The 17351-nt window shown below is 43.0% G+C and overlaps 1 protein-coding gene across 2 annotated transcripts in view; it reads right to left on the bottom strand.

Moving 5' to 3' along the window:
- The window catches only part of TRMT112 (tRNA methyltransferase activator subunit 11-2), a 22784-nt gene extending 5443 nt beyond the window's left edge, over nt 1-17341 (bottom strand). The window contains exons 1-4 of one of the 2 annotated variants that reach the window (XM_083163717.1): nt 17154-17341; nt 14079-14180; nt 2741-2833; nt 2534-2658 (exon numbers count right to left, since the gene is read on the bottom strand). In XM_083163717.1, the coding sequence (XP_083019843.1) occupies nt 2557-2658; nt 2741-2833; nt 14079-14180; nt 17154-17228 (372 nt within the window). In that variant the 5' untranslated portion in view covers nt 17229-17341 and the 3' untranslated portion in view covers nt 2534-2556. Of the gene's footprint in view, nt 1-2471; nt 2659-2740; nt 2834-14078; nt 14181-17153 lie in introns of those variants that run through there. The other variant, XM_083163716.1, reaches the window with a different exon arrangement.
- Nucleotides 17342-17351: the final 10 nt, after the last annotated feature.

Here is a 17351-nt window from a genome sequence, read left to right as displayed (position 1 = left end):
ACTCCACGCCGACGTGGATAGTGGGGGTATGAAAAAGTCGGAGGACGCGTACCGCTGCGCTCGCCACGCTTCGGGTTGACGTCAATACTGGGGTGGCGTTAACAATGGAGGCGCATTTTAAACCATCGGGGGGGGTTTCCTATACAAATCGTGGGTTTGCGGGGTTATTACATTGAAATCAATGTAAAATCGGGTCTCAGTGACCATTTAACATTGATTCCAATGTAAAAATCGGGGTTGATCGCGTCACCGCATGCGATGCGATCCGATTTAAAATGAAATCGGATCGGATAGCATCGTATGCCATCGTACATCATCGCGTACCGATTCCGATGCGATACGATTTCATTACGGTGCCGTACGTTGAAAACCTGGGCGCCCAGATAGGAAACAAGTACCAAATCCTCACGCTGATGTATGGTGCATTTCATACTATGGTGTTGATCTTATTTACTGCAAGGGGTGCGATGTGCCATTGCGTTTCAGCAACGGCAACAGATTTTGCACCATTCACTTTTGTGCAAATTTTAACCACTGCCGCAATGTTTCACACATGTGAGATCATCGTGGCTAATTGGATCAACCCCATTTGTATGTTGCTTTGAAATATCTCTATAGAACAAGAAACATTCATGGCTCTGTACTCGGTTTTATCATCTCAGTCTGTGTGTGAATGGACATTTCAAATAGAACAAATTTTTTTTAGATAGATTTCCCAAGCAGCAAAATGTAACCTATAAAATCTGAAATGAATGCATACGATGGAATACATTTACATGGCAGAGCGTTTGACCTCAGAATTTTAAGCAGCACACTAGGCTTTGCCCTTACTAGTGCTTCTTTGGGCAGATTCAATTAGCTGAAATATTCAATCAGATATCGCCCGAGGAACTGCAAATCCATGTTAAATCCATCCTACTTTAACATGCAGCATAACCCATAGATTCCAGACGCTTAACCTGGAATCTACTGCTTAACCCACGTTTGCCACAAGGGAAATTGCATAATAAATGTCACAGCAAACTGAATCCGCCCAAATAAATATATATAACAAATCAGCTTATGAGAAATTAGGTTCTCATATAATAACAGCTTATGTTCCTGAACAACTGTTTAGTATGGCCAGGTAAGTATCTGTGGTTCCTATTTTTCTTTTTAAGCATCAATTCTATGGCAAGCTCGGAGAAGGTTGGTCTTTGTTCAACTATTCCAGTTGAATGGCAAAAATGCAGTGACCAGAGATGCTTTGAAACACTTCTCTGAGCTCTCTCTACACTGCCATATCATTCCCCACCTGCCGTTGCATAATATGCTGGGTGTTTTTTGCTCTCCAGGGAGATTTTGAAAGGAGATAGTCATTTGTCTTAACTGTCCCCCAACAAATTGTTATCAGGTGAATGTTTAAAAATGACACTTAGCTTGCTATTTAACTGAAAGAAAACACATTTATATATTCATACTTCTAGAAGGCCCTATGGTTTTGCCATGTATTTTTTTCAGCAATTAAACATAACAGTTGTTATAATTATGTGGTCAGGGGCGGAATTTTGTGTTAGTCATATCAATAGAGCTTGCAATACAGCTTGAGTACACATAGCTACATGTGTTCCAAAGACCGTTCTTAATGAAAGTACTTCAGTTTATCATTTCTTACTTTTTCTTATTTATTCTGATTCCTTTAAAGAGGAGGATATAAAGTAACCAAACCAATATGCGAAAATAAAACAGTGTTCACAGCCTGCAACCCAGTCCTGCCTAAGAAACAAGTCTATGTAATACTCATGGCTAAACATCTAGAAACTGTTAACTTTACAACTGATGAAATTGCACTTGTTATAAATGTAAATCAAATATGTAAATTAATGCTGTGTTTTAACCACTACAACAAAACTGTATTAGTCATTCATTTTATGTGTAAATGTTTTGGGGCAGATTTTATTTGCCACATGGTTTCTGTCTTGTGTGTTTAAAGTCTTTAACTTGTTTGAAAGACAAAATCATGTGGGCTCTGGAAAAGAGGGAATTATTGTGCTCCATGGAGCCTGGCCCTTTTCATTTTGATTTAACTCTAGTTTCCCCATTGTCTTCTACTGTAGCTACACTACATGCTGCTCCTCTGTAGTTCTGCCCTCGCCCTCATTCTGGGTTATTGGGCAATGTTTCCTGTATTGTCTTCTGGTCTGTGATCTCTGTAACACATATTGCTATGCCTCTATACCTGCTTAGTAGTTGGGTTTTTGTAGCCATAATCCCCATCTGTGCCCGCTACACCTGTATATAGGAAATACAGTATAACATGCAAATGTAACATACCTCATCGCTTATAAATCTACAGACTACTGTATAATATTATGGCTCCAAAGGGCCTAGACTGCAATAAACATCAGGGAGATTTCATGATGCGTTAATCATTTGTTTACATTCAGCTCCTGATCCCAGAGCGAGGTCCCAAAAGATACCATGGGCAAACATCCAGGAAAATGGCATTTATTGCTAACACACAGAACAAGAAACAAAAAGGTTGAATATTTACAGGCCAGGGAGGGAAACAGCTTGTTAAGCCTCCTCCTCGTTAATGAGCATATTGGGAATTCCTCTTGTGATGGGAAATTCTGTACCAGATTCTGGACATTTCAGAGCACCTTCGATGACTTCAACCTGGAAGGTTTAAAAACAAGGTAAAATAGGTATCTCAGATTAGGGTCATAGGCCCTGTCCACTCTACTTGTGGCCCTCTCACCTCCAGTAGTACATGGTGAACTTTCTTCAGGAACTCTTCGTCATTTTCATATCCAGATAGAAGTTCTCGGGGGAGACCGGAGCCGTGACCTAGCTGTGAAGGAAAGTAACCAGGGTCAGTACGCTCACAAGGATTCACATACTCCCATTGGGAATTTGCAAGGACACAATATAAGCGGTTATTGATTTATTTGCAGTTTCTTATATAGCGCAGCATATTCCGTTGCGCTTTACAATTGGATACAACAGTGATTAAAAAAAACTGGGTAGATACAAACCGACATGGAGGTAGGAGGGCCCTGCTCGCAAGCTTACAATCTATAGATTATAACACCTAGATGGTAAAAACATATTACTGTAAATGAGGTTTCATTAGAGATATGGAAAAGATGGACTTAATGCATCACAGGAAGGTGGCTAGGGGGTTATTCACAGAAACCAATGCTGCATGATCAACATGTCAATGGAATCTGCAAACTTTAAGAAAATACAGCATTTACACTACAATAAAGCTGGGCATAGATGTTATCGACACAGGTTATAAGCAGGGAAATAGCCCTTAATAATGTGGTAGATGAAAGGAGGCATATTTTATACAGTTGTACTAGAGATGGGTCGTTCGCGAACGAACCGGATCTTTTGAACAGATCCCATTCAAGAACGAATGAGCCGTCGAGGGCAAAAAGGTGATCCGTTTCAGTTTACGATGCATTTCCCTGATCTCAGTGCTGCCACCTGTGGCAGCTGAGATGTACTACGTCTGTAGAATGAGTACAGTGCTGTGACTACAAGTGATAGAAAGATTAGCTGCTGCCAGGGATGGCCATCGGTGCAGACGCCATCGATGGTTGCCATCGATGGTGATTCTGCACCCAGCCATCAATCAGTGTTTTTACTCGGTCATGTATATTCCCCCCCCCCTTTTTTTAAAAGTGAGCCGAGGACCCGTCTAAAAGATATGTACCTACTCTCGAGAGATCCGGCAGATCCCGGCTCAGCTTAATGATCCGTTTTGCCCATCTCTAAGTTGTACCATAAATATAATTACAGAAAGTGTGTTTTAACTAGAAAGGGTTTTAAAGTATCCTTACATTGCAATCATGTCACTAGACTTTAAAGCAGTGGTTCCCCAAACTGTGGGAGAAACTTACTAAGATGGCCGGTTATGGCCGTGTATGAACCGTTACGACCAGGATCGGCAGAGAATACAGCAAATTTCAAAGCTGCTGTATTCTCCGGATTTGTATTTTTCGATGATTAAGTGATTCGCATTTGGATTCCAAGTTTCCCGGCAGCCAAATACGGGTGAAGCTGAAGCATCAGATATGTGCAATGCTTTGCAGTGTAAACAATAGTAAAAAAATAAACATCATGGGGTCCTCACCTCACGAGCGTAACCAGCCCCAGGCTCATTGAGCCGGTTCTGGTTGCAGAAATACAGGTGGAAAAAAAATGGGATCCCTCTGTAATTCTATAACCAGCACCATGCTCTTGGCCCGGTCCTAGTTCCTAAAATATGGGGGACAAAAGGAGTAGGGGGTTCCCCCATATTTTTGGAAACCAGCACTAGGCTCCAACAGCCAGCGGTGCCATGCTACAGCCAGTGGAAACTATATTAGTTTCCCTGGCCAAAACAGGTCTGGTCAGCTCGGGCCAGGTCCCTGGGGACTCCCCCCCAATAAAGGCGAAAGCCCAGGGCTGTCCCCCGTGTCTCTGGGCTGTGGATGCTGGGCTGATGGTGTAAAAAAAGATTTGAACATGGTGTAAAAAAAAAAAAAAAGATAGATAGTCGAACTACAAAGGTCCAGCATGCCAGACTTGGAGAACCACAAGTCCCAGCATACAGTGCATTAAGAGGCCTGCTGAGACTTGCAGTCCTAAAGAACCAGAACCAGTGTATCGACACTTGCAGCCCCTCCTTGAGAATGAGAGAGCTCCCAGTGATGTCAGTCACTGGGCCTTCCCTCAACCAATCAGGAGCGGGCTCCAGGGGTTTTAAATTACATATTGCTATCAGTAAACCCAACTCATTTGCTTATATAAATACAGCAAATCAGCCGAATTTGGCTAATATTAAATTAGCAGATGCTAATTTATCAGCTGTATTTGACATTGAATGGGTACAAATATACAAATAAGTGCATTCGTACTCATTCAATCTTTGTAAATGTTACCGTGTGCCTAGGCACTTTCAGCTTTGCCCTGTGTTGGTGGTTTTGGACCAATTCTAATTATTTATGGTGAATGTAATAGGAAAAAACAGTGCTTGTGTCTTCCAATCGTAACATATATGGTCAAACAAACGCAAACTCTCATCTCATAACTGGACCTAAGGCTGACATATAAACAAAATGTAATATGAATCTTTTGGCCTACTTGGGAACTACTGCTTAAAAGCATATTTACTTTCCCCACTAGTAATACCATGCATCAGATCAGAGTCGGAGGTCAGACGGACTGCACATACGATAAGATGCAGCTGTCAGTGGCACATCGCGGTGCCGCACTGCTGGCACACACCTATCTACAGAGGCCATATCCCCGCTCTGCATCTCCGGCGGGCAGGAGATTACAAAATCTAATACAAAAGAATCAGCAGCTGCCCATTCATTTCAATGAGGTCTTTTTAATTCTCCTGCCCCCACCATGCAACTCCTAAATCGCTTGCAATTTATTACATGTAAAAAATGGCACATCAGGTGCTAAATCATATGTGAGCCCTCAATGAGCTGCCAGGGAAGCTCAAGGGAAATTGAGGACAAGTCGGCCTAGTGTATGGGGGCCTTTAGACTATCATGATATAGGATTTCCTAAGTTGGGAAAACACAGACTTGAACACAACATGGGATGGATGGATCGATCAATGGAGCGGTGTAGGCCAGGGCACAAAAAAGTGACCACCAGAGTCTTCACATGAAATTCTTTTTTGCATTACATTGAAATAAGGAAACCGCACACTCTTCAAAGCCTGATCACAATGTGCAAGGTGAGTTTGTGACAAAACTCCACCATACCAACTGTAGACTCTGCAGCCATCTGTGATACACAGGGACCAGCATGCCCAAACAGAAGAACTTCGCATGTACCAGTAAATATTATTAAAAAATAATCATAATTCCATCATATGCTCATCAAGAAAAGGCCAAAATACTTATAATGCAACAGGCAGCAGCTACAAGCAGCGGAGGAAGCGTTCCTCCAAAGCTTCTAGAGAGTTCTCTCACCGTTGTGCTGAGGCCATTTTCAATCATACATTAATCACATTCCAACTTCTATATCACTGATTGTTCTGCTAATTCAGTTTTTTTGCACTTGCTCCACAAGAGGTTTATGTCCTCCTTGCGCTCGCCTTAGGACACCTGCGTTACACATTATGTTCACAGTCAACAGGTCATGATCAAAAGATAGACATTGACAAAAGGTCAACACTAAAAGGTCGATATCGGGTTTTCATACTTTACAGTCGACGTAAACTACAATAGGAACGTTAAAGTGCGCCAAGCGTTTCTCCATGCCGAGCATGGCTAGCGAAGGGAGGGTGTATGTTACACTAATTGGGGTCGATGTGGACAGATGTAGTCAGACACCCCCCAAAAAAGTAAAAAACACATGTCGACATTTTACTAGTGTCGACCACTTTATGTCAGCCTTTTGCTTGTGTCGAACTTTTTACAGTCAACCAACAGTGGCCGAACTATTGACGGTCCACCTAATGATCCACACCGTTCTGCAGTTCCCACAGAAAGTATACCGTTATTGCAGAAAGCTTTGAATACACAAATAGGCCTTTTTGCTTTTATTTTTTGACTGTTTCTTGCTTCCGTTTTTAATTTCCAAAATTGCAACCAGTAGGAAAAAATACGTTATTTACGCCAATATATAAATAAATATATATATATATATGTATATATAAATAAATGATTGCCCCCCCCCCCCCCCCCCATTTCCAGCTTTGCCGACATCAGGGAAATTCAACATTTTGCTGATCCAGACCAAAAACGAGAAAAGTATGTTCAGGATCAGTGAGTCAAAATTTTAACATGCCGACAACCGACACAACAAATGGGGCAAATCAGTGCCATAGATGTATTGTAACTTTTCACCGTATCGATTTAAAACCAAAATGTGTAGAAATATACTGCCCAACAAAGTCTAGCATTTTAACTGGGAAACTTACAGCATTCAAGAAGGATACCCCCTTGTTATTATTATTATTTGACACAATAGACGATCAGGAGGGAGATGGCCCCCTTTTACCAAGGCTGTATAAAGAGCAAGCAAAGCCAATATTGCACAGTTAAGACAGAATACACTTTAAAGAACAGAGTTTAAATGAGTCAAAAACAAAGAAAGGAGAAGTGGAACAAATGTGAATCATTATGTGACAGGCTTATGTATGTCCTTAAGACAAAGAAAGGAGGAAGATGACATCCCACATTTTCCTTCTTCATGTGTTGTTTGGTTCTATATGCACTTGTGTGAGCGGTAACCTGACACCAGCATTAACTACATCATCTGAAGTCACTGTGACAGTTACATCATTAGTAATATTTAGCAGCATAAATATACTAAAGTGCTATTGGTTATGTGAAATATTATTTTCATGTATTGTGTTCTATATTTCCTTGAATGACCCATATGTATTCTTATGTGAAGATAGGGGTTCTTCTACATTGACTTTAGGCTAAATGATGATGGATGACCATTGGACAGAGTGACTCTACTGCAGCGGTTCTCAAACTGTGGGTCCTGACCCCAAAGTGGGTCCCAACCTTCTCAGCATGGGGTCGCGACTCCATGTTGCTGACCATCAGGCTGATGACTTTTCTAATCTCAGTCAGTGAGTCAAAGAGTCTGAAAAATCTGTTGAATTGTCTTATTTCAGACTCCTCCCATCATTTTGTGCCTCCACAATGCTGCCATGTATGTGCTGTCTGCTGACTACACATGTGATGTGATGACCTTCTGCATCAACTTTTTTGGGGTCCTGTAATTATTTTTATTGTCTGATGGGGCCCCAGAGCAAATAGTTTGAGGACCCCTGCTCTACTGAGTATCCTATTATCAGTGATAAATGCTATTGCTAAGAGGTTCCCCGGAGGCTGTCCAAATAGTCCAGAGAAACTGCACTTATCAGGGATTATGCTTCAGGTGCCACAAAAAAGCCATCCCTCAGAGCCACGATAACAAATGGGATCGGGAACGGATCCCATATCCTACCCAATAACTGGTAATTTTTCTGTTAGTGTCAGGTTGTTTAAAGGTTCTGCGCTAACCCGGTTAAGCTGCTCTTATAAAAGGGGTAAATTGGTTAAAGAAGAAAAAAAAAAAAGAGCGCTAATGTTTCTATGTAAATAATAAAAATGAGTGGTATCTGTAAATAAAGTGTTTTTTTAAGAACAATTTTCTCAGTGCGGTAGTCTGCCCCTATCTTACCCTATGTAAGCTCCGTACCGTGGTTTCCAAGATGGTGATAAATGCAACTTGCTGGAGATGTCCGGTTATGCGGATGGGAGTTTCTGTTGAAAGAGAAAGTACTTCAGCGCAGAAACTGGCTGAACCACACATCTGTGGTAGCCGCTACGCTGATGCTCCGTCTAAGCCGATAGCCAGAAGTGCAAGCGGTAGTTCACTTGGACGGTTCACAGCAGGCAGTAGGGGCAGCGTGCCGATGTAGGTGGATGCTGGTTGTAGTAACCTACGCGTTTCATGAGACATAGCACACTTTTTCAAGGATGGTGTATCTGCAAGCAGTTTGTGCTTTTATAGATAAAAAAAACTTTAGGACTTTAAATCATCGAATAAAGTCATATAAAAACTTAGTTACCCGTTGAAGGGTGGAAACATGTGCTTCCCACCTTTTTTTTTATCACTTCCTGAAGACAACTTCCGCCCTTGACTAATAAAGTTTTTTTATCTACTGTATAAAAGCACAAACTGCTTGCAGATCCACCCTCCTTGAAAAAGTGCGCTCTGTTGCATGAAACACGTTGTATACTACAACCAGCATCCACCTACATCGGCACGCTGCCCCCACTGCCCGCTGTGAACCGCTTGCACTTCTGGCTATCGGCTTAGACGGAGCACCAGCGTAGCGGCTACCACAGATGTGTGGTTCAGCCAGTTTCTGTGCTGAAGGACTTTCTCTTTCAACAGAAACTCCCATCCGCATAACCAGACATCCCCAGCAAGTTGCATTTATCACTATCTTGGAAACCACGGTACGGAGCTTACATAGGGTAAGGTAGGGGCAGACTACCGCACTGAGAAAATTGTTCTTAAAAAAAACACTTTTTCCTTTAAAGAGTGTAAACATTATTTTAACCATTTTTTTTTTATTTACAGATACAACTCATTTTTATTATTTACATAGAAACATTACCAGTGGTAATTTTTCTGCTAAAAGAAATGGGCTATAAAATGCATAGCACTATAATGACCCTTATGCTAATATTGTGTTAATAGCCCATTTTTCTGGGCAATTATTATTATTATTATTATGTTCTAGAACCCTTTAAGAATTGCTAGGAGCTCTCCTGAACAATTTGGCAAGAATAAGAATACCAGGGGCAGTGGGGAAAATGACACTCAAATGAGTGCCGATTTACTAATTATAATTAAGGTACTACTTGTTTCCTAGCACGGCGCCCACGATATTAAGTTGTATGACATCTCATCGCATTGCATGCGGGCATATGGCATGCGATTTTAAATTGTATAAGCCCCTATACGATTTTTAATTGTATAATTGTATAATGGGTACTTACAATGTTAAATGCACCCCCACGCAAACTCCACTATCAACGCCAACCGGAAGCGTGGCGAGCGCATCGAGCCCGCGAGGGGCGTCGGGACGCGTCCTCCGACCTTTTCATACCTCCACTATCCACGACGGCGTGGAGTTCATGTTATATAGTGTGGCGAGCGCAGCGAGCCCGAAGCGTGGTGAGCCCCGCGAGGGGACGCGGAATACATATAAAGTAATACGCGTCCCCTCACGGGGCTCGCTGCGCTCACCACGCTTCAGGCTCGGTGGCTCGCCACACTATGTAAAATCAACTCCACTCCGATGTGGATAGTGGGGGTATGAACAGGTCGGAGGACGCGTACCGCTGCGCTCGCCACACTTCGGGTTGGCGTTGATAGTGAGGGTGGCGTTGGGGGTGCTTTTAACCCCTTCCCGACATTTGACGTACATGTACGTCATGGTCGGGAAGGACTTCCCGACATTTGACGTACATGTACGTCATGACTTCTAACTGTCACTGCGTCTAGAGACGCAGTGACAGTTAGGTGATGTCTGCTGTCCCTGACAGCAGACATCCCCCCTCGCCGCCCAGGGGGGGCAGGGGTGCCCCCCCCGGTCGGCGATCGCTGTGATTGGCTGTTCAAATCTGAACAGCCATTCACAGCGTTTCCTGTGTTACCAGGAACAGAGTTGGGTAGTCTTCCGCACAGGATTGGTAGTTATATATTAAGATATGAATGGAGGCCCCCTCTTATTGGAATAGTTAATTGATATTGTAGTGCTTCTTAGGGGTGTGCTACCACTGACACAAATTGATGTATCAGAAAATAGAGAAAGAGAACGTGTGTCTTGTTTGTGGTGCACCAAGAGAAAGAGAACGTGTGTCTTGTTTGTGGTGCTACCACTGACACAAATTGATGTATCAGAAAATAGAGAAAGAGAACGTGTGTCTTGTTTGTGGTGCACCAAGAGAAAGAGAACGTGTGTCTTGTTTGTGGTGCACCACAAACAAGACACACGTTCTCTTTCTCTATTTCCTGTGTTACCGGCGGCTAAGCCGCTCGGTAACACAGGGATCGGTGGTGATCGGTGCTGTCAAGTACAGCACCGATCACCACCGATGTGCAGCCCCCCGTCGAAACCGCCGGGCACTCACCCGGCAGCAGCAGCAGCTCCCCCGGAGCGTCTGGAGCGCACGCAGCGCTGCCCTCCTCCCCCCTCCCCCCCGCAGCAGCAGCAGCAGCATCAAGCTGCAGAAAAAGTAAAAAATGAAATATATGCACTGAAAAATATATTTTTATATATATATATATATATATATATATATATATATATATATATATATATATATATATATATATATATATATATATACACACACACACACACACATATATATATATATATATATATATATATATATATATATATATATATATATATATATATATATATATATATATATATATATATATATATATATATATATATATATATATATATATATATATATATATATATATATATATACACACACATATATGTGTGTGTGTGTGTGTGTGTGTGTGTGTGTGTGTATATACCGCACCGATTACCACCGATCGCCAGCCCCTCCCACCCGGCAGCCCCCCTCCCTCCCACCCACCCGGCTGCCGCAGCGCCAGCACCCCTCCCACCCCCCCGCCAGCCGCAGCGCCAGCCCCCCTCCCAAAGCTGGTGACTAAAATGGGGTCACTTGTGGGGGGGTTCCACTGTATTGGTGCTTCGGGGGTCTTGCTAATGCGACATAGCACCCACCATTCATTCCACCACCAAAAATCACTCCTTCCCTTCTGAGTCCTGCCATGCACCCAACTGGTATTTTTTGGTCACACGTGAGGCATTGCCGTACTCGGGAGAAATTGGGGCACAGATTTTGGGGTGCTTTGTGTCCTTCATTCCTTGTGAAAATAAAAAATTTTGAGCCAGAACTGCATTTTTCTGTAAAAAATTACATTTTTTTACACAAAAATGCAGATCTGGCTCAAAATTTTTCATTTTCACAAGGAATGAAGGAGACAAAGCACCCCAAAATCTGTGCCCCAATTTCTCCCGAGTACGGCAATGCCTCACGTGTGACCAAAAAATACCAGTTGGGTGCATGGCAGGACTCAGAAGGGAAGGAGTGATTTTTGGATTTTGCAGCACAGATTCTGGTTGAATGACCCCCGAAACACCCATACAGTGGAACCCCCCCACAAGTGACCCCATTTTGCAAACTACACCCTTCAGGGAATTCATCAAGGGGTATAGTGTACATTTCAAACCCCCCGGGGTTTCACCAATTTTGATACAACTGAGCTGTGAAAATGAAAAATTAATTTTTTTCATTTTCACTGCCCAGTTGTACCACAATTGGTGAAACCCCTGGGGGTTTGAAATGTACACTATACCCCTAGATGAATTCCCTGAAGGGTGTAGTTTGCAAAATGGGGTCACTTGTGGGGGGGTACCTAACTTTTAGCATCTTATGGTGCCTAGAAACCTACATTGTGCCTAAAAAATAATCTCATAAAAAGGAGGCTCCAAAATCAAGTAGGTGCTCCTTCTATTATGAAGCCTGTGGTTTGGTCACCGTGCACACTAGGGCCACATATAGGATATTTATGAAAACCAAAGAATTGGGGGAATCAATTTTTAGTCACATTTCTCTAGTAAAATCTACTGTGTTCCTTAGAAAAATGTATTAAAATTGCAAATCTGCAAAAAAAAATGAAATTTTGAAATTTCACCTACACTTTCTTTTAATTCCTGTGAAACACCTAAAGGGTTAACAAACTTCCAAAATGCTGTTTTGAATACTGTGAGGGGTGCAGTTTTTGAAATGGCATCATTTATGGGGGTGTCTCACATACAAGTCACTCAAAGTCACATCATAACTGACCTGGTCCCTAAAAAAATCAGAGTTTGAAATTTTCTTGAAAATTTGAGAATTTGCTATTCATATTTGAAGCCTCCTAGTGTCCAAAAAAATGAAAAGGAGGTTGAAATAATGATTGCAACATAAAGTAGACATATGGTCTTTGTTAGTTATTAACTATTTTGAGTGGTATGTTTATTTGTCTCACAAGCAGAAAATGTGACATTTTGCAAATTGCAAAATTTTCCATTTTTTCACGACATTTTGGTATTTTTCACAAAAAAACACAGACTGTATTGACCCAAATTTACCACTAACTTGAAGTACAATGTGTCACGAGAAAACAATCTCAAAATCACTGGGATAAGTAAAAGCAAAAAAAAGTTATCCCCACTTAAGTGAAACATGTCAGATTTGAAAAAAATGGCTCTGTCAGGAACGCAAAAACTGGCTCTGTCAGGAAGGGGTTAACATAGTAAGCACCCATTACGGTGCTTATACAATTAATTATCTTATAGGGGGCACATTTAACATTGAAAACACCCATTAGGGTGCTTATACAATTTAAAATTGTATAACATCGGCTGCCATCGCGTAACATCGCATACCATATGGTCTGCGATGCAATGGGTGCCGTGCTAGGAAACAAGTACCATAATTAATTATAATTAAGCTTTTATTTTATTTTTTTCTTTGGATGCTTGTTGAAGACCAATGAGTAATATTACATGGAAATAAAACAATTACAGATCAGTGAAAAAATTCAACAACTACAGTGCTTGTAATGACATGCTATACCGCTTTTTTTACTTAGACAAAATTCATAATAGGCTTCGTCCTGGCCAGTTAGATAGCTCAGGTCAGTGGCAGATACAGAAGTGGGACAATCAGAGCTTTCCACCCCATCTCAGAGTGATCTTTGCAGGGACTGGGATCAAATGAATCTTCTAAATGCTAAAATGTTCTGGTTGAATCATATACTTTCATTTTCCTTTCCATGCTGCATAGTGGACACACCTTAAAGGAACAAAATTATTTTTGCAGGAACCTTATGTAAAAATGTAAATATTTGGGCACCCAAAAGATGACTTTTGCAGAGTTTGGCTTGTCCTTCCGGAAGTTGCGAGTAGAAATCACAGCCGCAAAATAACTAAATAGCTCCAGTCTAGTGCCCATTACTTATGGCCACCCAAACACAAATTAACTCGCCTGCCCCCCCCCCCCCCCCCCCCTCCCTCATACCTGCTTCCCAGGACTAAAGCTAAAGTGTCCAGCACACCAAGACTGTCGATGCAGAAATTCTCATATCCAAACCATATCTACCTGACCGTCTGCCACAAACCTGGAAGGCTACTATCCAACCAAGTTTGGACTAGCGACCAACTCTAAGCAGCTGATGGCAAAGGAACTCCACATAAGTATCGTGAGCTAGGATACCAACTAAAGAAGCTACGCTATGGAGGCAGCCATGGACCTGATCCACATTGGTTCCACCGACTCGGACACAGTACCCTGAGCATGAGCAACAGGCAATTCCCAGGCTGGAAGGCTGTGCAAAACGGGGGGCAGCACTCAATTATCCCAAAGGCAATTTAGAGTAGCAGTATATAGTGCAAAGCTATTTCTTTGGTTCATTGTTCTGGTCAATGTTCCTTGCTGACTTTCCATAAACATACACATAGGCTTACTCACACTCTCTGCTGTTTCAACAAAAGCCTCCCACTCCAGTTTAGGAATCATCCGAGCTACGAACTCTTTGTTGAAGTCCACTGAATGGAGTTTCACTTCATCCGCCTAAAAGTAAGACGACAAATGTAAAGGATGCATGAGCAGAGGAGTCTATTATTGTTATATGTGGAGTTTGCAGCAGGATTCCTCAGTGGTGCATACTAATATGCCATCACCTAATCTTGCCATATATGCCAGTATGCTTTGGAACAGATAGCATTTATGCTAAATCCTGAGAGTGGAGAGAATAAAGCTGTATGAACAATCAGCGACATATTTTTATAAGTTACTATAAAACCATTTATCATGTTAGAGAGCCAATCCTGGATGTTTTTGCACCCAAAAGATACCCAAGATTATAATCACTAACATGGGATTTAAAATACCCTGTGGATTGGACCATATGCATTGGGATAATACTGATTTTCTCTGTGCCAGTTGCATTATCTGGTCCTTTCAGGCTTTCCCACCTGTAAAATAATTGGTCATACAGCGCAGCAGTGACATTGGCTGGCAGAAAGGACAAGAGGGATGGGGCTGATAGACAGGCAGAAAGGACAGCAGAGTGGGAAAGAATTACTGACATTAAAAGACACATTGGGTTTGGCAGCAGGTCACCAGGGAAAGAAGGGAGGAATATGGAACACGTAGGGTCTGGCAACAGGCTTCAGGACACCGGGCATACAAGATAAAGGTCTGTACACATGTGACACTTTCAGGGCTATTTCTAAGCAATCTGACTAGATCACTTAGAAATAAGCACACATTGCCTAATGTGTATACCCCCAGCGACGGCGATGTGCAGTCTCGTGCATCACTATCGTCTGTCTAGATCTTGACTGCATGCAGTCAAAATCTAGTCAGATCGCCAGTGTCCTCACAAGAGAACACTGGTCCTCACAGATCGGTCAGCACACATTCCTGGTGCATTGCTTATGTGCCAGCGATGTGTGCTGAGCGATCTCTGCTCAAGCACATCACTCAGCACTGGGCACCCCTTGCCCCATGTACGGGCCTTTAGAATACCAAGCTTAAGAATCAGGGAGCAACGCCCCGAGTATAGAAGGTAAGAAAGCAAAGCTACATGAGGCCAGCCCTGCAATGCGAGATAAAAAGAAGACCAGTAACACGGTGTACAAGTAGCATTAGTACGTACTGTGTGCCGTACCGATGGCTAGTCTTCATTCTAGCACCCTGCTCCTTGAAAAATTCTTGCAGCTCCTCCTTCCTGCCTGGGGTGTCACTCTCTGCTGTGGTGTTTTTACAACAGTCTGGATTCTATCTCATCACTGACATACACACCAGACTGTTCTTGAAGTACCACAGCAGACAGCGACACCCCAGGCAGGAAGGAGGAACTACAAGGATTTTAAAAGGAGCAGGGTGCTAGAATGAACACTACCGGTGGCATAGCATAGCTCCCAGGGGGATAAATGTACTGTCGCACTGCTATAACACTTCCTGCTTTGCCTTCTTAATGCGGCCATTGACAAGATGTATTAGTATTTTGTCCACCATAGTGGGGGAGCACAAACTCCCCCCTCCAGCAATGTCCCCTGGAGCAGACAGTGCATCAGCGTGCGGTCTCTTCCCCGGCCCGCCTTACTGGGCATGCGCAAAATCATGCTACACACATGAGATCTCAAGGGCAGACCGGAGCCAGCAGCAGGGTTAGAGTTGTCCCTGTAGTAAGAATAGGACAACGCAAGCCCGAGGCTGGCGAAGGGGACACAACGGCTTTAGGGCTATTTCACACACTCCGCTCCTGCCAGACGGCGAAATCCCACACAGCCAGGAAGCAGTGCCGCACTAAGAAGTTTAGAATGGAGGGGATGGCCACAATAGATGCCCATTGACAACTACTTTGCACGGCACGGCTTTTGGCCGTGTGGAATTTCGCCGTCCGGCAGGAGCCGGAGTGTGTGAAATAGCCCTTAAAGGTTGATGTATGTCTGACAGGCAGTAATACATCTCATGGGCTGTAAACAGGAAGAAGATGGAAGGGGACAGCCGCACCGAGTGTTAAGTGGTGGGCAGACCCTAGTGTAAGTTGAGTGCACTATTAATACATTAAAAAAAAAATGTTAACCTCCCCTATATAATTAGCGTTAAATGCATCATATGCACTTAACACTGGTTAATGCATCTACCCAACTGTGTGCCATAATGGTGTCATAGCCTAGCTCATGCTGTGGTAGATGTATGAAGTGATAAGGGAGAAGTAAGCCAGGGGAGAAGTGGCCCATGACATCCAATCAGCTGCTCTGTATAATTTTATATTATGTAAATGATAGATGTTACTTCAGTGCTGATTGGATGCCATGGACCGCTTCTCCCTTATCACTGCTTAATACATCTGCCCCACTGTGTGCCGTACCGGGGGCATAGTGTAGCTCACTCTGCGTACCATACCATATTGGCGGTGCCACATATCTTGTAGTGTCAGTAGTAGATTATAATCAACACTGTGTTCAGTCAGTAGCACACCATTGCCAACATGGGTGTATGTAGGTCAAAGGGTCGACACCACACGGTCAACTTTGAAAAAAAGGACATGAGTATTTCACTGCTTTGTCGATTGCGATACCTGTCAACATGGGGATCTAATTAGTATAGCGCATATACACTTGCCATGCTTTACTGATTCCAATTGCAGTCTGCGTGAATCGTAAAGCATTTCATGTGTTAACCATTGCCATGTCTGCCTTTTATCAATGACGACCTATCATTTGAATACTGCTAACACTATGTGCCAGAATTAGTATAACGCTAGGTCACCGAATACTACCTGACCCTTTCCATGAGGGAGAAAATGCTCTGTTCCTGGACTTCCCTGGTAATGTATGATTGCCATCACCTGTGGGGAGCTAGGTCATTGATAAGAAAGGTGTTTCACCACCGGTGATGGCAATCATACATTACCAGGGGAGTCCAAGAACAGATCATTTTCTCCCTCATGGAGAGGGTCAGGTAGGCAAGTATGGCGCACAGGAGTCAGATACCACCACTGATGACATGCCGCACAGAACAGAGACATACCCGGACAATGAGCGGGAAGCCCCGGGTCACGCCGGTAACGTGGCTCCGCAACATGTTGTGTGTCAGCAGCTTCATTTTCCTTCCCGGCTTAAGTTACTACACACGTGTGTCACACAACGACAACTACTTCCGGGATGCTCGGCCCGTCGCTAATCACAGAGTCGAATCTGTCACAGGGAGGCGGGACACTAACTATGT

This window comes from Crinia signifera, chromosome 11 (genome assembly GCF_055691185.1).
Source record: "Crinia signifera chromosome 11, ASM5569118v1, whole genome shotgun sequence".
Classification (NCBI taxonomy): Eukaryota; Metazoa; Chordata; class Amphibia; order Anura; family Myobatrachidae; genus Crinia; species Crinia signifera.
Note: the sequence above shows the minus strand (reverse complement) of the source record. Positions and strands in the feature narration are given on the sequence as shown.